Source organism: Pundamilia nyererei, unplaced genomic scaffold, assembly GCF_000239375.1.
Source record: "Pundamilia nyererei isolate P.nyererei 1_Seehausen unplaced genomic scaffold, PunNye1.0 scaffold00070, whole genome shotgun sequence".
Taxonomy (NCBI): Eukaryota; Metazoa; Chordata; class Actinopteri; order Cichliformes; family Cichlidae; genus Pundamilia; species Pundamilia nyererei.
Genome location: NW_005187471.1, coordinates 2,012,152 through 2,035,989, shown reverse-complemented (window position 1 = coordinate 2,035,989; position 23,838 = coordinate 2,012,152). Strand labels below are relative to the sequence as shown.

Genomic DNA, 23,838 nt, shown 5'->3' with positions numbered 1-23,838 from the left:
CACACACACACACACACAAAGATTAAAGACTAAGCATATGAACATCAACCCTAACCCTTTCACTAAGCCCTCCCAACAAAGACTCTACAATAAACAGTGAGACATTAGAATGTAAGCACACAAGAGACCTATAAAGTCCTCCACCCACGCCGTGACTACACTGTTACACAGGAGAAATGAAACCATCCTCCACTTTTCTAGTTCTCACAAAATGTCTAGAGGAAACTGACCAAAGGCTCCAGATCCAAACTGCAGCTGTGTGTTGAACAGAAAAGTGACAATCAATATTTCACAACAGGCACTACTTTTTTTTTTTTGCGGATACGCATAGCTGCACAGAGTGCAGCAATTTGGTTTGCCCTGATTCTTTCAGTTGATAACACAACACTCACCCTAATGGTTTCCAAATCATACTCGTCCAGCACTATCACTTTCTTTCAGTTTCCCAGGGAAAACCTAGCGGAAACTTCAAAATCTTACAGTACGCACGAAGTAGTTTATTCAAGGCATTTGCTCACTGCCATCAACTTTCCCAGGAGGAACAGCCTGCTCCTGTTTTTTTAAAGAAACACTGTCGGTGAGGCAGGAAAAACATTGCTAAATATTATCCCGAGATCTGTGACGTGTTTACATGTTAGATATAAAAGATTTGCAGCTTGGAATCATTTTGGTGAAACTGATGAACAGACAGATGAGAGGTAAAGGATCACTGCCAAGCCAGCACAAGGATCAGAGACAAAGTTTAGACAGCCTTTTCCCAAAAAGCTTCCTAAACATTGCCTAACTTTGTCATCAGAAAGTTGAATATTCTTGAATGTATTCAAGAATATTCAGCTTTTTGATGACAAAGCTGGTGTTTATAAGATTACAGCATCAGACTTCCAGACAAAACTCATAAAACATCAGGCACACAAGCCCAAAGGCCAGCTGACAGTGCTTAGAAGTTACAAAACAAGTGTCTAATGCCTTAAGCCCCAGTACTTCCCAGCTAGATTCATTAACCATAAAATAACAATCTGGAGGCTTTTTATGAGTCTTTGTGGGGCTGCAATGCGGTGCTCCAGTTTATTGATAATACTAATAGCACTTAAATCTAATTGAGCATAAAATGGAACATGACCTAAAAGGGGATACTACCAAGGCTTTTTATGTTCATCTCATACATACTGTGTCTCCAAATTGGTCCTGTAATCTGGCAACATTTGCATGTCCTAACCTTCACATATAGTTTCCTGCAAAAATCTTATACAAGTGCATGGTGCAGTTTTTATTAGATAGGATGCTGCAAGCGCAGAGTAACTTGAATGGACTCCAAATAATGACAACAGACTACGCTTTCATGAATTTCTATAATATAATAGTGCGAATATTGTGAAAAATGTCCTCTTTAAAAAAAAAAAAAATTGATTCAAAATAGGTAAACTATTATATACATTTTAAAGTAAAATATTTCAGGTAGTTCATGAATATAAGAAATACAGTTTTTCAAAAGGTTAGAATATTTATTTTAAGCTGGAGTAAATTACGGTTCAACATTTTTCACTTACTTCACTTATTCCTCGTCTTCTGTTGAAGCAAATGGGAGAACAATAAAGACAGTAACAGTAAAGACTCTTCTTCTCTGTCGTCAACAGCGCTCTGGTTCATGCCAGCCTAGATGCTGTCCTTCCATCTGTGTCTTTCATGTCTAAGGATTCTTGGAATGGTTACTTGCAAGATGATTTTCACAAGGCCTGATGAACGAGAAGCACGGCTATGCTATCTCATGAGGTCCAATTACCTACTGGATCTTTCTATGAACCTCTTCATGTTTGGTGTATGAAATGCCTAAAATGTTCCTGTACCATCTCTTCTCTGCTGCCAGAATTCTTCTTTGGAGTTCTGCCATACAGGACGTTTGAGCATCAGATGGATTTTGGAGCAAAGACAGATGTTCTTGTCTCCCCAGATGAGCTTAAGTTATTCCATTTGTTGCCTGTGCTATCCTTGAGCCTTCATCTGACATGATGGAACCAAGGAACCTGAAGGTTTTCCCTGTTTCCAATCTTGTCTCTCTCTGATTTCAGAGTTGACGCCTTGGGCACTAGTTCAGTACAAGCAACCACTATCACGGGGAAAACTGCTGATGCATTTGTAAAGCTGTCAGCTTAAGACAGCAATCATAAGCTGACACAAAATATCAAGGCCATCCAGTTTGATCAATGTCATCCAGAGAGTGTGGCGTTTGTATAATTTGTTTGTGGGTTGTTGTTTTTTCCTCCAGATTGCATGAAATTATTCAATTTCACTTGACCCTTTCACTCCTTAATGTTTGTAAAACACACAGCAGAAGTGAAACTATTCCAAAGTGATCTAAGCAGTAAACTCAAATTCATAACAGCAACATAGCTTTTAGACTTACACAATCGATGCAAAGTGAGCCATTTAAAAGTGTTCCGGTTTCATATAAAAGGCATTAAAAAGTGTAAAATACTGAAGCAGGCTGTGTTGAATGACTCCTGAAGGGAAGTGATCTGAAACCATCTCAATGGCCTGACACTTGCCTTCTGCAGATGTCTCTGACACTCACATCAACAATAATGCAGTCAGTCTGACAGTTACCACTTGCATCTCCTTCTTTCATCTCCATGAAGAGAGATGGATAATAGATACACGTATAAATTACTATCATGAGGATATGCTGCTGTTGGATTACTGGGAGAACTAGGGCTGTGCGACCAAAATCTCAATAACATTTGAGTCTAAGGTTTATTTTTAGCACCTGGCGGCTCTTTTTTAATTCTCATCCCTAAATAATCTGCTCTTTCACGTGATTCAGTTTATTTTGAAAAGTCTCAACAGGATCTTGAGCTTTATTGTGAAAGGTTTATATGGAACATAAACAAGCGGACACGCGATGCTGTTACCGTCGTTGGTGCTAACCACAACGCATAAAAAACAGGCGTTTGTCAGTCCGTAGTGTGGTTATATTAAACATAAGAGAAAGAGAGAACTTTAAGAAATGAATAAAGCCACTACAGTGACCATCAAAACTATGAAAAAATATTGCCATAAACTGTTTATTTTGCGACACCACGACACAAACGATAGCGTAAAATGAAACAAAGACATTTTTATATCGTCATATCGAACAGCCCTAGGGAGAACATACTGACAAAATGACATCCCATTGAAAGATGGGACAACCAAAACCTTTAAAACTGTCCAGATATGAATGAATTTACAAAGTAGAAAGGTTTACACCTTTAACACCTGGCACAATAATATTCATTTCTGTCCCCAACAGAATGGTAAAGAGAAAGGAACGTTTTTTATGTCTTCTACACAAATTCAAAAACCCACATCTACAACAAAACTTTTTGTGCACATTTTTAAGTTTTTTTTGTGACTTTTTGTCATTAGCACAAATCTATCTGCCCAGCTGGCATGCGTATAACTTAAAATAAAAGGCATAACAGTGAAATGATTCTGAGACTTTTGGAAGAAGATACTTGGAAGAGATGCATTCGGGCCACCCGCTGCTTGTCAGTAATAAATGAATAGAAATTCAGCTCCTACATAGGCTGCTTTTGAAATTGTCCAAGGATATCTGAGTTGTGCTCATGTATAAATGAAGAGAGCCATAAAATATTACAACAGAGAACTGTAAAGATCTGGGGCAGTTTCTACTATTAAGGCTGACACTTAAAAACAGAATCAGTAATATTAACTTCTTTTCTGATAAGAAAATCATTCGAAATATACAAAAATAAACAAACCAAAACAAACAAACAAAATACAAAAAAAATTAGTACTGTGAGGTTCAGTGGCAAGTTTAAAAAAAAAAAAAATGACAACAGCCTTAAAGATATACAATATTCGCAGCCTCTGATAGACCACTTGCCCACAGAGGTTGGTGATATCATCCAAAGATGAAAGAGCACATTGGGTTTGAAGGTTCCAGGTTAATTTTCCTGTATTCAACTGAAACTGAGCGATGATCAGAATAACTGCATACTGAAACTGTACAGAAAAGCAGTCTGACTGATCTGTTTTTAGTGCCTTTTATTCCTCAAGCGTTGGAAAAGTTAGTTTTATTAAACTCACTCGAGAGTTAAAGTATGGGAAGAGGAAGAATGCAATCAATTTGGATGCAGAGCCAGGAAAACATGTTTTAAAATTGGAATCTTAGGCATTGGCCTTAGTAGGGACTGTGCTTTCAGAGCTCTCTTTTCTGTTTCAGTCCATCATTTTTTAACCTTTCACTTTGATTTGTGTTTCTTCTCCTTCTCTGTGAAAAAGTGTTGAAATGATGTACAGTGGGGCAAAAAAGTATTTAGTCAGCCACCGATTGTGCAGGTTCCACCACTTAAAATGATGACAGAGGTCAGTAATTTGCACCAGAGGTACACTTCAACTGTGAGAGACAGAATGTGAAAAAATTTATGAATCCACATGGTAGGATTTGTAAAGAATTTATTCGTAAATCAGGGTGGAAAATAAGTATTTGGTCAATAACAAAAATACAACTCAATACTTTGTAACATAACCTTTGTTGGCAATAACAGAGGTCAAACGTTTACTATAGGTCTTTACCAGGTTTGCACACACAGTAGCTGGTATTTTGGCCCATTCCTCCATGCAGATCTTTTCGAGAGCAGTGATGTTTTGGGGCTGTCGCCGAGCAACACGGACTTTCAACTCCCGCCACAGATTTTCTATGGGGTTGAGGTCTGGAGACTGGCTAGGCCACTCCAGGACTTTCAAATGCTTCTTGCGGAGCCACTCCTTTGTTGCCCGGGCGGTGTGTTTTGGATCATTGTCATGTTGGAAGACCCAGCCTCGTCTCATCTTCAAAGTTCTCACTGATGGAGGGAGGTTTTTTGGCTCAAAATCTCACGATACATGGCCCCATTCATTCTGTCCTTAACACGGATCAGTCGTCCTGTCCCCTTGGCAGAAAAACAGCCCCATAGCATGATGTTTCCACCCCCATGCTTCACAGTAGGTATGGTGTTCTTGGGATGCAACTCTGTATTCTTCTTCCTCCAAACACGACGAGTTGAGTTTATACCAAAAAGTTCTACTTTGGTTTCATCTGACCACATGACATTCTCCCAATCCTCTGCTGTATCATCCATGTGCTCTCTGGCAAACTTCAGACGGGCCTGGACATGCACTGGCTTCAGCAGCGGAACACGTCTGGCACTGCGGGATTTGATTCCCTGCCGTTGTAGTGTGTTACTGATGGTGACCTTTGTTACTTTGGTCCCAGCTCTCTGCAGGTCATTCACCAGGTCCCTCCGTGTGGTTCTGGGATCTTTGCTCACCGTTCTCATGGTCATTTTGACCCCACGGGATGAGATCTTGCGTGGAGCCCCAGATCGAGGGAGATTATCAGTGGTCTTGTATGTCTTCCATTTTCTGATGATTGCTCCCACAGTTGATTTTTTCACACCAAGCTGCTTGCCTATTGTAGATTCACTCTTCCCAGTCTGGTGCAGGTCTACAATACTTTTCCTGGTGTCCTTCGAAAGCTCTTTGGTCTTGGCCATGGCGGAGTTTGGAGTCTGACTGTTTGAGGCTGTGGACAGGTGTCTTTTATACAGATGATGAGTTCAAACAGGTGCCATTCATACAGGTAACGAGTGGGGGACAGAAAAGCTTCTTACAGAAGACGTTACAGGTCTGTGAGAGCCAGAGATTTTCCTTGTTTGAGGTGACCAAATACTTATTTTCCACCCTAATTTACGAATAAATTCTTTACAAATCCTACCATGTGAATTCATGGATTTTTTTTTTCCACATTCTGTCTCTCACAGTTGAAGTGTTGTAGCACAATGTATTTATATGTATCTGAAGAATGCTGAAAGATTTTTGCAACTTAAAGCAACTAGGACCTTTTTTTAAACTTCAGTTTGATAAAACAATAAAATTAATTTAAAATAGCTTTTCAGAAAAATAGAAAAATATCTGGTGGTTACACAATTTCTCTTCCACATAAGAGAAAAGATGACCTAACCTAAGTTAATGCAGGGGGGACCTGAGGCAAAGCAAACAAACGCACTACAGCTGCTCCATTTTACTTGGATTTCTTGGAGTGAATACATTATGTATGCTGCCAATGTGGCATTCCACACATCAAATATTCTCAGGAAACCAAAGGCAGGATAATAGAAATTCATTTAAGAATTTCATCCTCTTAATTTCACATGACAGCTATTTCAAGAAGTCCTCGGCCCAAATGGCTCACCAGGAAAGTAGCTCAGCTTATATAGTATGTTGCTGTTGGATCTATGCCATAGTGTCAGCAGACTTATCATATGAAATTAATAAGGGAGGAGGGGTCTTAGCTGCTATGGGGAGGAAGAGGAGCAGAAAGTGGGTCATACTCTGAACATACAGCGCGACCCTTGGCTTTTCTTCTATATACGATGAACAGAAACAACTAAATCCACCAGCCAAATACTGTGAAGGTCTACCTTAAGCTCGCGACATCTCTAATTCACTGGAACAGAGACCTCTGGATGTGTGTTTGCAGGGACAGTGGTTGATTAGGAGCTTAGTGTGGTTCCACTGTAGATACAACTCTGCTGGGAGAGGCCACTGCCCTCAGGGAGTGCCATTGCCACGATGGCACTTCCTGGCAATAATGTGCTTTTTAATTAACCACATTAATGCCAGGAAACAATTTTAGTCAGTGGGTTAATGTTGTGGTTGATCGGTAACCACAGCCTTCATGAAACGTCACGCACGGTGTTATTTTTAGTGGTGTAAAACTCACTTGTATGAGCAGACCTTATGCTGACAACCAACACTACACAGCTGGATTGTACTCTTGTTCTGCAGACTACCAGTGCATGGAAGCAGCAGTAGACTCCGTGGGGAAGCTGCCACAGTACACTGCCAGTCACTGGGTAAACAAGCAAACAGGAACTGATGTGGCATCTTGATGTATTCCCACTGTCATCCCTACAAGATTTACGCTATAAAAAGACCAAAACGCACTTTTGGTTTAACAGTTTTGCAGGAACATCTTTTGTGCAGCTTTTCTGCTTTTCTCACTGGGAGAACATACCTCATACCTTGAGGTTAAGTTACTAATAGGTCAAAGCACTGGATGAATTGGAAGCTTGAGATTTACTGTGGGCCACAGAAGCCTAAATAGCACACAGATCCCCTTCTAACCATATTTGGCATATCTACAGTACAGACACAGCAGCATGATTAGAAAGAAACTCAACAGTCTCACTAAAGATTACAAATGTTTAATTCAGTTTGTTGCTTGCAGTGTTTAATTTTCCACTGCAGTCCCACTGACACCACTAATAAAAAGGGACCTTCATGTTTAAAATATTAAAGTCAACAAGTGGAAAGTTAATGCAACTATTACTTGTTTTAAAATATACATTTTCCCTCGTTTTCTCCACCACATTCAAGTATGTAACACATCTTTTTTGTTTTGACAAATCGAGGAGCGCAACAGTTATTTTCTAGGTTTAGGAGGAGGTTTCTTCCTGTTAAAAGGGGTTTTTTCCTTCCCACTGTAGCCAAGGGCTTTCTCAAATGGGGTCGTTTGATTGGTGAGGTGTTTATCCATATTACTATAGGGCAGGGGTCTCAAACTTAAATGAGCTGTGGGCCACTGCTGGCTAGGGATGGGTATCGTTTAGGTTTTATCCGATACCGGTGCCAAATCGGTACTTTTGAAACGGTGCCGGTGCTCAAACCGGTGCTTAAAGAATGGAGAACACAAAATTGGTCCAAAAACCTCTCATGTTCAGCTGTTTTTTGTAAAAATATAACAATGTTAGCCTTTTCTGCAGCTATGGGGCATATATGGTATCACTCTTGGCTGGAAGCAGTGCTTAAACAATGGAAAAAACACAAACTTTGTCCTAAACCTCTCATGTTTAACTGTTTTCCACTTTTTCTTTGGTCATTTTAGCCTTTTTAGCCAGGGTGAAGGGAGTATCTGCCATCAAACAAGAGGACAGCCGCATGTAGCTATGATGATGTTTGCTAGTTCACCTTACATGCATTAATGTAATAACGTGGTTAGCCTACTCAATGTAAATTAGCTACTCACGCAGAGAAGAACGGCTGCTGCCACCATCATCCGTCATCATTTCTGCTACACTGGCAGGGCTAGGGGCCAGGACTCTCCTCTTCGTGTTTTTGGGGGATGTTGCATAACAGGCAACCCACCCGCAGTAGATGTGCTCGGTGTGAGGTCTCGCAGCAAGCTATCAAATACAGCGCATTTCTTGGCTTTTAAAAAAACGCCATGCGTCGCCAGGTGTTTCATCGGATTTGAGGTGTTACCTCCTTTGACAGTATCACAGTATCATCTTAAAGCACTTGTTGCTGCTGAGTTTGCATATTTTGCTATGAAGTACAGCCAGACTTTTGACCGCTTCGCCTTGGACATTTTTAATCTGTAGCTCTGCTCTAACAGAACGTACGTACCTGGCCCCGCCTACTATCCTCGGAAACGTAAAATGATTGGCTAGAATCTAAAGTGTATCACAGCTCAGGAAAAAAAAGCACCGAAATAAAGCACCGAAATGTGCGCTGCTTTTCGGTCTGGTTACTACCGTTTATGTCAGAACCGGTGCCATCATGTCACCGGACACCGGTACCCATCCCTACTGCTGGCACTGAACTTCAAGGTCCAACTAGCATTTTATTTCTTCACTTCAAGTAGGGGTGACGTGGGCCACAAGTGGCCCCTGGGCCGCGAGTTTGAGACCCCTGCTTAAGGTCTTTACCTAACAATATGCGATTTGGTGCCATCCAAATAAAACTGAATCCCTGATCTGCAAAAGAAGCATGAATTCAATTCTAAAATTAGCTGCCAAACATGGGAAGATTTGTCGGTGTTATTGTGTTTAATCTTTTTTCATTTTTATGCTTTTGATTTTAAATGAGATGTGGGGAACTTCTGTTTGAAACACAAGATAAAACTGAGACTTCTCAGATTTCAAACTACTGATCAGATCCCTCTTAAATGTGTTCACCTTCCATTGCCATGCTTTCTGTGAGGATAATGTGGGACAGGATAGTGGAAGAGATAATGAAAATTCAAGTCCCCAACAGATGTGCACTACATTAAAAGGCAGCTCTGCACCAAAGATGAAAACCTTTAATACAAGTTCAGAGGCTTAAGTGAAGAAATGGTGCCATTCATTCACTACCTTCCTATGAAAAGCCATGCAAAATGTACCAATGCTCTTTGTAATGCTTGCCCTTAATGCAGTGAACTCACATTATTCATATGTGCCGCGTGGAATTAGCACTAATATACAGAGAGTTTCAGCACGTAAACAAATAATAAGCTGCTTCCATATATGACCTAAATTTTAGAAGAAATATAGCACTAATCATGTTTCCACCAGTAGTGCACTGCAGTTCAGGTGGGGGTGGGGCTGTTTAGTAATCAGCAATGAGTGTCTCAGAGGAAATGATATTATAACTCAACATCATCACTATGATGAACAACTTTAGAAAGCTGTGGCTTTTCTTTGAACACAATGATTTAGCTTCAAATGGTTCAACTTCTACTTTAAGGGTGGATGCTTCCAGTTTGTGTTACTTTCACTATCACTTGGTGAGTGGTTTTCAAGTGTTTGCAGACGAGTTGGTGTCCCATATAAACTACATGCGGCTGTGGCTTCGACTACCAGCAAGGAGGCTTTTAGCGCAGCATCGTATACCTCCTAGGACCAATTTAACCTAGCAACAGCAAGGAACCTCCCGCAACCACTTGCCAACTGGCCTGTGTGGCTGCAGCCTTCGCTAACTTAACAGTTCTACTTTTTGTCTAAAAAGATTGACTCGAATTTCTGCCCAGTAGACTGATTGGCTTGTACTACGTTGATAGAACACCATTAAATCTATACTGGATCCGAAGTAAAGCTGTTAATTTGTCAAGTCAATTGATGCCTGTATGTTTGATGGGTCTTAATGGGATATGGTGGCTAATCTTTATTCTCAAAAGTCTGCAAACACTCAGCAAAATGAAAGCTAAATTTTTAATATAGAAATAAAGAGTGCAACTGCTCTACTACTCTAACTGCATACTTTATGTGGTGTAGGTTATAGGTTTCACACTATGCCAGCGCTTATTCTGTTAAGAGAAGCCATGCACCAAAAAAGTAATTAGAACTCAGTTTTTGAATTCAAACAATTCAAAACATCCAAAACAAATGAAGCAACTCCTGATCAAAGCAGTTCAGTGTTGGACTCGGTGCTTGCTTTGATACAAACTTAAATAAAACTTCCTCCTTTACTTCAGCTTCCTCTTACATGTGCCTGGCACAAAGAAAAGAGAGGTTCTTCCTAACACAGCAATTTAAATTCTGAGAGCACCTCATAGTTTAAAAGACCTATTTAGCCTTGTGAAACACAAGCCAAAGCACTAAAGAATAAAAAAGGAGGAGCTTTGTGGAGCATTTAAATAAGTGAGGTTGCTTAAGAGAAATTTGTACACAGAACAACTGCTCAAAAAATACTCACTCATAGAAAACAAAATACAGCAGCCTCTTCTTGAGTCAAATCCAAAATAAGCACGTTGTTGCATAAACTAAGTGTGTTATGCATTGTTGTTGCTTCCACTGGGCAAAGCTCCTCCAGATGCTCTACTTGAATGCAACATGAAGGCAGAGGGCCATTAAAGAGAAAATTTAATGGGATAGATGGATGTATATATACAGAACAAGTGACCCTGGACAACATTAAACTTATACAGGTCAGTGCTCTGCTTTACATTGTACATAGAACAGTATCTGTGCTAGCAGCATGGATCAGTTATATTTCTCAGTAGTCACAGAATATTGAATATGTGCTGGTGTACTGACAGCTGTCGTTATACAGTTCAATTTTTCAATGAAGTAGTGAGATGATCAGCCAGCCGGACAAGAATTTACTTAATCCCAAACTATAAGCATGACATGTTTAGGTTTTGAATGATCTGTACAATGCTATTCAATCACCCTGCCCCCAACTAGCCCTCGGCACCATAAGGGTAATACTCCAGGCACATTGCTGCAAATGCCCAGCGGTTTGAGCTAATCTATACTGACATAACATGAGTAAAGTCAATAGTAGGTCTTCCCTACAGTACACTACAGGGCGACCAGGAAGAGAAAGATAATGGATAGAGGACATGATAAACCTGCATCACACTGCAGCATGACCAAACCATTTATGCATGTCAGGGTTTTTCCTTGCTCAACATAGGTCTTTGAGTCAGGGCTTTTACACAACCATGATGGGTCTGGACTTCTGGTCCAGATTACCTTATTTAAAAGAAGTTTTATAAACTCAAAATACAAAAAATAAAAATTACAACCATGGCGATTTTCCTTTGGAGGGAAAACAAAGTTTCCTTTCCTGCGCCATAACACCTGCAGAGATTAAAAGTCACTCGGCACATAATCCCAAAATCTGGGTGATGGAAGAGCGAGACCAACTTTGCCTATACCCCATATTCAGCAAAAGCTTAATCGGTTGAATTCAACAAAGCTGAAATATCCGCTCACAGTAACAATATATTCTTGATTGATTAAAATGAAGTAAGTCTCTTTGCTTTTCCCTTGTAGCGCCCATCTACTGGCACAAAAATGACAATAAAAGCACAGGATGAACTGCAAGACTCTTTAGGTCACTTCTTTAAATTTAGACTTAAAGTCTAACAATTAATACACTACAGCTATAAATCAGAATCAGAATACTTTATTAATCCCTAAGGAAATTATGTGTGATTTGTAGTTTGTGTTAGTCTTGGGATAGGTAGACCCCATCCCACGTTATCTAACTCAAACACAGCAATTCACACTGGAAGAAATACTATTTAATTCAACATGTCTTTGGACCTTCAGAGGAAAACACTTAACATCGAACACAGTAAAGTCCCAGCAGACTCCAGAACTGAAACCTGGGACTTTCGCCCAGTAAGGTGCTAATAGGTGCTAACCACTGCATCACCGTGCCATCAGAGGAGATTGAACTATTTTTAAGGCGACTCAAGGGAAGCACTGAAGGAAACTGAACAAAAACTAAAGTCACCAGTCCATGTGCAGGTGGCCAGCATACTGTTACACTTGTGCTCGCTTTAAACTCCGTGCTGGTGTTTTAAACCCAACTTTGTTCAACAAAAGCCATTCTATTCAATCTCCACTTTATTGTGACAAAGGCAGAGACAGCTGTCAGCTGCTGTAGATCTTGTATTTTGCCAGGCTCTATTCAAACTGTCTTTTCTTCTGTCAAAAGGGGCCTGCTGGTTTTGTTTGTCCTCTGATCCTCTGGAGAAGCAACACAGAAAAAAAAAAATCTTATAAAGATTTCTTCTCCAGGACAGTTTTCAAGTGAGGCACTGCAGCGAGGCCTTCTGGGGAGTTGAAGCCCATTGTTAAGACAGCTATAAAGGGAGCTTTTCCAAAGAGGGATTGGGCTTGATGAAATGTGATGTATGCCTTACTGACAAATGATGAACAATCTGGTGCATATCTTTAAAAAAAAAAAAAAAAAGAAGCCCCTCTATCATCTTGTCTGAAACAAAACTTCTGTTTCAGACTATATCTATGCAGCACAGATTCCCATTTCCAGCAGCTGCAATTTCATGAGCAAATATATCAAGCTTTTTTTCCATGTTACATTTTTAGAAAATGGCTTGTTGTGTCACCAGCACTTAGATCATTTACAGCTTAATCAGCTTTACTATTTTTTCCCCTCTCAAAGTCAGCAACAGGCCCTTTGGGTCTGTGTGAACAAGTCGTGCGTATAGAATCGGCAGAAAAGCACATTGCTCAGTGGGAATTGATTGAGCTAGAGACTGAGGGCAGAAGGCATTATGTGGTTACAGATGCAAACTGCTGTGGTTCATGAATACCAGACAGAATAGGGCCTGAGGACATACTGTACTGTTAAAAATCAAAAGCAGCAAATGGGAGACCAAGTTTAAAAATAAAATAAAATAGAAGAACAAAAAATGATATGGTGTGAAGAGGCTTTACTAAAATATCATGTAAGCATAAAGTAATATATGGTACACTACACAGCCCAAACCTAGGTTTTAAAACATCCCTGTCTTGTGGTTAATAAGGCCTGGAAAATACAATACAAACAGTGAACTGATCTCTAAATGGGCGTATACAATATTATAGTTCTAAATGGTCCAAAATTTAAGCTGAGGAGAACTGGTGGAGGAGATGGGTTTACCCTTAAGCTGCTGTATGCTATTCCTGGTGAGAAAATGGGCCGTACTGGCCTACATACCTGTATCCTGCAAGCGTTTAATGGACTCCATCTGATGAAGCTGAAAGGCCAAACTGCTCCGAAATCAGTTTCCATAACAATCAATTTTACCTGATTGTTTTACTTTCAAGTTTTCTTTACTAATGAGCTTCGAATGAAGTAGAGTCATCGTTCACATTATAAGTGAATGAAATAATCGTGCATGTCTTTGCAGTGCAAGTACCGAGACGGATCCAATGGGCCAAATTTAATGAGCCAAAAAGTTTGACCGACTTCCTAGTGAAATGCACCAGGATGACAGAACATTCAAAATGTTAAACACACAGTGGATGGCAAGAGAACCACAGCTTAACGTTCAGGAATTGGCCACAACCGTAAAACCACCTTCCCTATAATGTGTAAATCTCTGACCCATCATGGCATGGAAACAGGACCTCAGGGGGTGTCCTGCAGTGCCTGGCACTGCGACATTGCTTTTGGAGCCAGCACATGTCTCTGTTGCCAGAGTACAACTTTTAATGGGTAATTGCAACGCAGATGGGTAAAGAAAACTTTCCTTATTAGAGTTTCAATAATAAAGCAAATAACAAAGCGCCAAACACTGCTTAAGGCTCACTTGATACAAAGAAGCACAAATACAAGGACTGCGATCATGACCAAATATGAGCTCAATCTAACTGGAAAGCTGCATCTGGCTCACTACCCCCTCAGAACACATTCATTCATTGTTGATGAGCAGCATTTTAAACTTGTATCAGCTTTGGAAAGACAAATAATCAACACGAGTACTCTCTTGCCTAAGCACCACTGCTGTGAAAAACAACTGTGCCTTAGGACTGAAAGTGTAAAAATATGCCGGGACAGTGTGCATCAGTGCTTCTAGCAAGGATTCACTCTGACACTCTGTTACAATACAGACTGTTTACCATTTAATCAACGGTAAACATCAGTTTTCTTCACTATAATCAAATCTCAAATCCATCAGTCACACCTTCCTCTCAGAGACAGGCTGTTGAAAATAAGCCAAACGTGTCGCTGAGCTTTTCATCTGGCCGGCCTTGGACCGCTCGCTGAGTGTATTATGGACTGAATGGATTTGGTTAATGCCAGAGCAGAACAGCTATCCTCTGCAATTACATTAACTAACAGCCCCTGCAGTCAACACAAAGAGCAGTTGTCAGGATGGGAAAAAAATCCCTCGAAATAAAATGACATGCTGTCAGTCAGTCATCACGGCAGACTGATCCACTGTCCACAGAGGTCGGAAGCTTTTTAACTCTTGTTCATTGTTTTTCTTGCGATTGTTGCTTAACAAGTGAAACTGAGCAAATGTTATTTTCTGGCAAAGAGTGAGTATTGTTAGGATCATGGCTAATCGTAATAGTCATTGATGACAGGATGAGACTTAACCATTGAGAAATTTTATTTGTAACATTTAAAAAAGAATTACACTATAATATTTTGCACGATGTATACACATTTCTCCATATAGCTATAATAAGTACAGAACAGAAACCCCACCACACTGTCCTAAATGTAAAAATCGTGTAGTCACCAAATTGCATTATTTGCAGGAATGGGTGAAAATTCAAATGCTTGGAAAGGTTTCTGCCTCCCTTAAAGAAAAGGCGGCCGTTATTCAATCTGTTTTAATGTTATCAAAGAAAAGACTAATGGTCAAATGGGTCAGCGTGATGGAAAAACATACCATCATGTACCATTTCATTCTGGATGTCACAGCCTCTTTTGCCTTACATACAGTCTAGTAGCATCACTGTAACATTATTTGGGTTTTTTTGTATTTTGTTTGTTCATCTACCTTAAAAACGACTCACTGTTTGCCAGTATAGTAATTCTTGGAGATTTAAAACAGCTGCAGGTGTTGTGGTGTATTCTAAGCAGGAATCCATGGCTACAGAGCCAAACAGCTGGAGCTGCAGCAAATCTTTTCTTATAAAATACCACATTTTTCATTTTATGTGCTCAAATTCAATTCCAGTGTGGATTCAATGCCCCAGTTTGGATGTGTGAAAGGATTATGGCAGAGTGGGATAATGTCTTCTAAACGCTTGAACTCAACATTTTCTGACATGGCATTCTGCGAGATACGTGAAATAGCGATCTAGGCACATTTAGGCCGCTTACGGAACAGTAAATCCAGACAAAGAGAACACAATTAGGATTTTTTCCACATAAAATCACCTTAACTTAATTTAAAAGATGTACACTGAGGATCAGAAGGCATTGTAAGTCTTACTACTGTTTCACCAAGTACCCAATCAGTCAATTCAATTAGATTCATTCCAGTTAAGTTTAACACTAATATGGAAATGTTTTGAGTAAACTAACACTACAATGAACCTCAGTGAACCTTTGCCAGAGACTCCAACACATCCTCAAAGAAGAATCACTTGACGTCAGCACTATCAAAGAAATTTGTCACACTCTTCATCACATTCGCAGTAAAGTAAGCATATTAAATCCAATGAGACAGCTCTTAAAGACCCAGCATTTCTTATCAACTTAACTGCAAGAGATGAAGTCAAAATATCCTACCTTGTGGGTGTACGGTGCTTGTCCCAGGTTAATGCCATCTTTTGCAAGTTTATCCCGTATGAGTACTTTGAGCTTCAGTTTGGGATAAGTCACAAAGTCATTACAGTCTGTGAACCTCGGGTTATGGTTCCCAGGACAGGAGGCCTGGTGCACTCCTGCAGTCTGTGCGTGACACCTCGGCGTCTCCAAGTCACCCAGTCTGTCTGAGTATGAGATGTGATGGCAGGCAGAAGCATCCAGAGGCTCTAAGGTGAAATAGTACCCAGGTGCTTTCCTTTTGTCCTCCTCTTTTAACGCTTGCACTGCTGTGAGCAGCCTGTGTCTGTGATACTGAATGCGGACCCCGATAGCATCCAGGTCTGGTTCTCCAATCTGCTTACAAACTTCCAAGTCATCATACCCATTGTCAAAGAATGACTCCACATACTGGGTCAGGTGTAACTTAGACAGCCACTGGAGGACGAGATTTGGCCCCTGGCTCATCTTAAGACTGGAAATAGAGAAAAAATTTAAGTGATTTAAGTGCACATCATCATCATCTCCATTCACACTGGTGCTGTTGCGCTGGGCCTGTGCGGTGGCAATCCAGCACTGTGGGCCGTAAAACTTTACACAGTCTCCAGTTCACTTCTCCAAAACAAACACAGGTATTGCTTGTGGATAGAGGATTAGACAGCAAAGCAGACGCATATCAGGAGACAGCAGGGTACTGTCAGCTGCCCTTTGACCTCACCCACCCACGCTGAGACACCTGCACTTCCCAAGTTTTCCGGTTCAGACTCTGTTGCTGTCACATCGCTAAAAGTTTGGGAAAGGGCCAAGGGTTTCACATAACAATTTCCCCCTTGGATGCAGTCAGCGAGACTTCTAAATGCAAGGCTGTTTAGCTAGTCTGAGCAGTTAAGGGAAGCGTAAAGTTAACGTTAGCGGGGGAAAAACTCTTTAAGTGAGTCCGCTGTGTTTCTATTAGATTTTAAAATTAAAGTACAACGATCGACGTGAAATAGTTGGTGTTGGTCAGTGTGCGTCCATCGTCTTTGTTTCATTCATCGCGGCGGCAACTGAGCAACACGCGGAGGTCCATCAAAAACATTCATCCGAAGCACAGACTTAAAAGGATCTCGTTTCAAACACAGCAATATATAAAACCTGAAATACAAATGGTACAAAATAAATCACAGAAATCGTCTATGGCTATTCAGAGAACACGTGTTGCGGCTTACTTTGTCCCCGGCTTTTACCGTTTTCAAGTTTGCCGTCCCTCCGCTCCATCCGCCGGTTCGTCAGACAGTGAGGATGCTGCTGCTCCTGATCTTTACTCACCGCTGTAGTTTCTATCCCGCTGGACGACGGGAGTTCTTAGAGCGGCGGCGCCACCTGCAGGGGCTGCTGGGAAATGTAGGAACGGTCGCTGAAAATAAAATAAAATAAAATAAAATAAAATCTAAACCACACACAAAAACATTACAATAAAAAAATACTACCAAAAGTGTTTATCCTTTAATTTAATCATTTTAATTTTGAATTTTGAATTTAACCTTTAATAAGTAAAATAAAAACATACTAAAGTCAACAACAAATTTTCAAAAAATCACTAAAACTTACACATATTAAAAGTGTTTGAAACAGACTGCGTGCGAGAAAAAAAGATATCAGTGGAGAAACCCACTAGATAACACCCCCCCCCAAAAAAAACCAAAAACAAAATCGGCTTAATCTATATCGTGGACAGTGCCCGGATGCTATGTTGGTCTGACCCTTGACCAAAACATTACACAAAGCAGCTGCTGTATCTGTATGGATGCTTGTTTGTGTCATTCAAAAAACAAAAACAAACAAACAAAGAAAAACTTTTTGATAGGGAAAAATTATTTTCTTTGTTTTTTTGTTGTTTAGCATTAGCAGGAAGTCTTCAAACTAAGTGGATCACTGGCACTCATAATAGTATACTTTTATAGGCGTTTAGTATACCAATATGATTAAAACACCACGAGTACCTATAAATATCTATTACATAAATTATTTATATAAATTCTCTACCCTGCTATGTATAAACTTTCCAAAACAGAAAAATGTTGATTAATACTAAATGAGAGTAAGTAAACAAAGACTTTCCAGAGGTCTTTCACAGTGGAAGAGCAAGTGCAAAAATGTGAAAAATTAGACTCTTCTCTGAAAGTTGAAAGTGCAGATGGAAATTTGCCTGAATGTCTAAATCTGGCAGATTTAACTCACACGCTTAAACGCGTGTATTCTAAAGCTGTCCATTAAAACGATCAGGTCAGTGTCGGGGCTGCCCCAAAAGTCTTTGAGCAAGACATAATGATCCAGAACAGCCACTGAACTCTGACCTGCGGAGGCCAAAAGATTCAGGTATTTAAAATATATATATAAAAAAAATAAAATAAAATGGAAAACACATAACTCATTACGGTTGGTTTTACATTTATTTTCCATTGCACAATAATATCTATATATACTGTATCTACAGTCTAAATTGTGGCAGCAGATAAAGTCAGACATCCATGTGAAATTTATTTTAATAAAACTGTACAAAAATTGCCTACTATGAGAAAATACTGCAACTCCACAGATATTCATCCCAGAAGACAGACGGATGGAAGTATGGCGAGTGAGAAAACCTCGAGCTCTCCTGCACGGTGCTGTGAGCCTAGCTTCCAACTTCAATGCATTTTTACAGCGCAGGGAGAGCAAGAGTTTTCATGAAGCAAACAGCAACATTAACAGATGTACCAATAAAAAATAAATATAATCTCTCGCATGTGTACAATTGGCATGATCAAATGAAAATGGGACGCACTCCAGATGTGTGAAGAGAACTTCAGTTTTGTTCAGCATGGTGGTTAATACAAATGCTAGAACAGACAATCTCTAAGAGGGGGTAATACATGGTTGTTTCAAGTTTGTAAACACTTAATATCATGCATCCTTCAATGTGCAATAAGAGACCATTTAGGACATATGTTGCAAACTGAAGCACTTTAAAGTTGAGGCCACACTTTGTAAAAGGACTCAGCGGCCCACTCAAAGGAGGATGGTTCGTTCTGCAGGAGAAAAGCTTAAATCTGAGATGAGCATGTTAAATATATACCAGAAAACGTTCATTGTCATGTCTGGATGATGGATATTTATGCACAGCCATAGCTTGGACATTAATGTTGACATGGAAAACAAATCTGAGAGTGAAGAAATCAGCATAATTGGCAAATGACATAAATAAGCATAGGTTCTGTCATGTTTTGGTCCTTTGAAACATAAGAAAATGGGACAGAGGAATCAACACTTTAAAAATCATACTAACAAAATCATTTGAAGTACAAAAAAATAGTGCAAAACCCACACAACTGCTCTTCCAAATGGGTTTATCTCAATAGTATACAGTAGATTTAAAATCAGCCATCTAAAAGTGAAGGGTTTTATTCGAAAATGCCATATCTCCATATTGCAACTGCTCATCCAATGTTTTCTAGGTACGTTTTCTTTATTTCAGTGATATAATACACAGAAATAAAGAGGAGGTTTCAAACCTCCTAGCAGTTTCTAGGATCAAGTATTCAGTCAATTTCCATTTCCATTGCTGGATATCCCATTTTGGAATGAAACTCCTCGGGTTTACTTTATACGTGTCCAGCAGTTTGGGGCAGTAATGAAGGTTTCATGCCCATAAGACGAAGCAAAGCCAATCGCCTCCCTAAACCCCGCCCCCTTACACACAGAAGATTTCTTAAGAGTGTCATCAAACTATCCTGACTGACTCTTAACGCCTGGGGAAAAATGAATCAAGACAACTTTGTGAAATTAAGAAACTCTTTGGTGTCAGAAAAAAAACATGGCCGCAAGCATACGGTATGTCACATTACCTGAACCCGCACTGTCAGATTTGTGTCCAGCTGTTGCGCTATATACAACATTTGGCAGCAAACTGAACTGACAAAGTCTTGTCCCCTCTTTTCAAAATAAAAGCCCGACAGATAATGCTCCTATATTGACACAACTAGCAGCATATCCTCACACCTCATGAAAAAGAAATCTAATCTAATTACAATAGGATTCCGGTTAATCACATTGAAAAACACTGTCAAGCAAAAACAAAAACCTCAAAAGACCTATTGTAATACATAGGTCAATATATTGTTATATAGACATTGGCGCCCATACACATATTCCTGAATATATGTATGTTTACAAAGACACAGATATACACGTAGGTAGAGGTTAGCATATATGCGTCATGAGGCAAAGGCAGAAACAGTTTTTTTAAGTTAATGGTTCAGAGAGAGATGACCAAGGGCACTGCGTGGAACACGTATGTGTGCTTGGTCATTTCTACTGGCAGCTACAGATACAAACACAGCGTTATCACTTCCATTGTGCTGTAAGAGACACATGCTTTTTTTCCTACACATTGAGAAACAAGACTGAAAAAAAGAAAAAAAAATCAGCTACAAATGTATGCCAATAAAAATTTGAATGATCATATATAGATACATCTTTAAGACAGGTAAAACTTAAATTTGTAACCAAAATATATATATATGTAATTATATTAAGGGCAATCTTAGCCTTGCCCATCAACACATCATCCTTCTCATACATGACTTTGCTATAGCCCCTTGAAAGCCTGAAGAAAATAAGCTCTTCATGGATTTTCCAGTGTATCCACTCTTATCAATTCATTTTTATTATAGGTCAATGTAAACTCGTCATTGGGGTAAACATTTTCAGCACTTTCTTTTTCGCATTTAATAGACAGAAGAAACAAAATAAAACTTAATGCCCAGCTTCATTTAATCCCCAACTATTATTCGCTTCCCATAAATAATTACATTTAAAAATAAAACAGAGTGATTCCATAAATTCACCATTCGTCTTTCTCACCCAAAACCCCATTTGCTTGGTAAAAGCTGTAAAAAGGTATGGTCGGTGATGAACTAGTGTACTACCAGCCCTTATTTGGTGAGAGGCAATAGATTCAGAATCTCCCTGCCCATTTATTTACTCTTTTAACCACTTCAAAGGCCCTTTCTAGACAAAAACAATATATTTTAAAAAAAGGAAGGATAAGCCATACTTACAGATGCAAAAAGACAAACTCCAAAAATAATTTAGACAGAAAAACAAACAAGTCCTTCAGTGATTTAATCATTACTACAGAAACTTGCACGTTCATCGAGTTGATTAGAATTGAAGGACAAGGGGTCATCAGACTTTCCTCCTCATTTAAGTCCACTGTGTTTAGCAGACACCATAAAGGGCAGAGAATGACCAAATGCAGTCAGGCTAAAAGAACAGCACTTTATCTTTTTATATATGCCTGATGGATATATGAAAGGTCCCCTCTTCTCCTACTGTGTGGACTGATGTTAAATGAACGTCATCACTCTCAGGTGAAAATGGAATGAGAGTCTCCTAAGAGCTTCTCTTCTTCCATTTCTTTCCTCTTTCCATCCTCATTGCATTGCACTGGATAGTGTCTGTGCTGCAGAGGTCCTCGGGTGACTGAGGTAATGCAGAGGGATAATATTACGCTGAGGGAAAAAGAAAACGGGAAAAAAAGCACAATTCTTTTGCGCATAACTCCCCCGTAGAGAGAAATAGAGAAGAGAAGTAGAGGGACCTGCAGCTCCTCAGAGATACTGGTGTGTGAAATTACAGAGTCCGATGCTCCACACGCTGCCATCAGAGCTGGTACCACTTTTTATCTTTGTATTTCAGCATCATCTGAAGGAAGTAAAGTGGGGAAAAATGTGAATCAGGATTAATGTGATAACCTGAAAAAGAAAAAAAATTATACAAGCGTTCAAACAGATGCCGTTCACGTACATCATGCGCATGTTTGGAAAAGGACTCGGCGCTGGCCATCATGGCTGCTGTTCTCTCCTCCAGCTCGCCCAGCTTCTGCCCTCTCTCATCCAGAGCTATTCTGGCACGGGCAAGTTCTCCCACAACTCCCGATGCGGCCCCCTTCATGCCTTCCATGTTGCCTGGGCCAGGGATGTGCTGCGCCAGGCTGCGAGATGCCTTACCTGCAGCTGTTTCTCCAACTAGCAGAGACAAAAATAGATATGCAGATGGTTTGTTTACAAGTCTTTTTTCATTTTTCCCCTAAATGAAAGGTCAATCATTTTACCAAAGACAGTGGAATAAAAGCCCTAAAAAGGTTCAAATAGTTTTACATATAGGATGTGATAGCTAAATAAAGTTTCAACTGTGAAATACTTATATATAGATATATATATATGTAATAACAATACAATAATATATGAAACAGCTAGAGTAATTCAGAAGCCCGATGACTGAAAACTACACATTTAAAACACGACTGCATTAAGTATTCAAATGCAAACATATATTTAATTGCACTCTGAGGTTTTGAGAACTCTTTATGCAATACTAGAAGGCACTCTGTACTCACAGAGGTCCTCCCTGTCCAGAGACTGAGCTCCTCCCCCAAAAAGGCCTTTGAAGAAACCTCTGTTTGGAGCCTCTGGTGTCTCCACTGGAGTAAATAACTCACTGAGCATCTCCTGTGAAAGACAGAAACATCAGTACATGTATTTCAATATATTGTCTCTGAAGATATGCAGACTCAGCCAGACTTTTTAAATCAACCCGATTAAGGCCTGTATCTCCCTGAAAGAGAAAAAGGAAAAAGGAAATTAACCCGCACCTTCAGATCATCTACTGAATTATCTGTAAGCAGACAAGCACTTCACCTTTCTACTGACCTGTAATTTTCTATAAAGATAACTATGAGGAATTATACTGTTGTCTAACGTTAAAATGACCGCAGACCTGATTCAAACAGCTGGCCTACATAAGCATGTGTGCCAACATCACACCAGTTACTTTTCCTGGTTTAGACTGAGCCTATGTGAGAAGATTTATGTAAAGTAAACACAGCAAGTCTGTGTTGCTATGTTTGGCAGAAATCGCTGCCAAACTCCTTGTTATTTCTGAAATGCTTACAAATAAGAAATGTCTGCTATGTTGGACAAAATTAAACTCTAAATTTAAAGAAACAGTTTTACTGCTGGGGAGTTTTCTTGGGCTCTGAGGCATTTATGCATTTTTCTCTCTGCAAAGCTACTGGCATGGAGCTGATGGTGATCTGATCATTTATCTGACCTGCAAGTTGTCACACGTCTCCTGGCTGTAGGTGATCCTCTGGATCTCAGTAGGGGAGGTGAGGTACAAAGCCTGACCCAGGTTGGAGAAGCAGAATGTTCTTGCTATCCGCATGTCTGTGAGCGGCAGGTAGTTGACATCCAGAAGAGGCCGTAGACTGGGTAAACTGTAATCACGCAAAACACCACACCAAGTTGCTAACATCTATTTATGTTTTCCTCACTTGGTATCTCTGCTTGATCAGAGATTTCAAAATATAAATAACAGCAGACGCTAGTAATGATGATACCTCAGAGTCATTATATGCCCATTAGCACAGAAACAGGCGATGCAGTTAGCCCCGGCCATCTGCACAACATCAGCCCTCAGCACGAAGGAGGTCTCTGTGATGCTGTGTTTGTAGATGCGGGTTTGGGAGGGCAGGGCCACCACCTTGGCCTGTTTCTCCGAACACAGTATGGCAAAGTGAGTATCCTGGCTCTCCTGTGACGAGGGCGGAGAGGCTGGCCTGCGCTTCCGACTCTTCTCTTTTTCTTCATCTGAAGCATTTGGGTCATACCACTGCTCAAAGAAAGGGGGCAGCAGAGTTCCAGTTGCGTCCAGCAGGGCCATAGTTAAAATGCCTCCTTTGAGCTTGACCAGGGTGCCTAAGAAATTAGATATTTTCAGCTTAAAATAAAAAAAATAATTGGTCACAGCATAATTCAAGGTCAGCTATAAGTGGCATGTTAAGTTCTTAATTGTCTTCTGAAACTTGTGCAATTTTAGCTTTAAGCTTTGTTTTCATAACTAAACTAATCCTAAAACCAAAACGTTAAGGTCAGGTCTGTTTACCCTTTGGCTTCAGTAAATAAACCACAAGATATACCCATCATGTGGATAGCATGTGACTATTGT

General features: G+C 40.0%; 2 protein-coding genes across 9 annotated transcripts in view; both read right to left on the bottom strand.

Moving 5' to 3' along the window:
- Window positions 1-17,138, bottom strand: part of sash1b (SAM and SH3 domain containing 1b) — a 56,352-nt gene extending 39,214 nt beyond the window's left edge. Inside the window, exons 1-2 of one of the 2 annotated variants that reach the window (XM_005736658.1) lie at window positions 17,016-17,138; window positions 15,793-16,282 (exon numbers count right to left, since the gene is read on the bottom strand). In XM_005736658.1, the coding sequence (XP_005736715.1) occupies window positions 15,793-16,275 (483 nt within the window). In that variant the 5' untranslated portion in view covers window positions 16,276-16,282; window positions 17,016-17,138. The remainder of the gene's footprint in view (window positions 1-15,792; window positions 16,283-17,015) is intronic. The other variant, XM_005736659.1, reaches the window with a different exon arrangement.
- A 1,176-nt stretch (window positions 17,139-18,314) lies between these two features.
- Window positions 18,315-23,838, bottom strand: part of stxbp5b (syntaxin binding protein 5b (tomosyn)) — a 28,474-nt gene continuing 22,950 nt past the window's right edge. For all 7 annotated transcript variants that reach the window (XM_005736651.1, XM_005736654.1, XM_005736653.1 and 4 more), the window contains 5 exons: window positions 23,231-23,588; window positions 22,942-23,107; window positions 22,229-22,340; window positions 21,637-21,857; window positions 18,315-21,534 (listed from right to left, as the gene is read on the bottom strand). In XM_005736651.1, coding sequence (XP_005736708.1) covers window positions 21,493-21,534; window positions 21,637-21,857; window positions 22,229-22,340; window positions 22,942-23,107; window positions 23,231-23,588 — 899 coding nt within the window. In that variant the 3' untranslated portion in view covers window positions 18,315-21,492. The remainder of the gene's footprint in view (window positions 21,535-21,636; window positions 21,858-22,228; window positions 22,341-22,941; window positions 23,108-23,230; window positions 23,589-23,838) is intronic.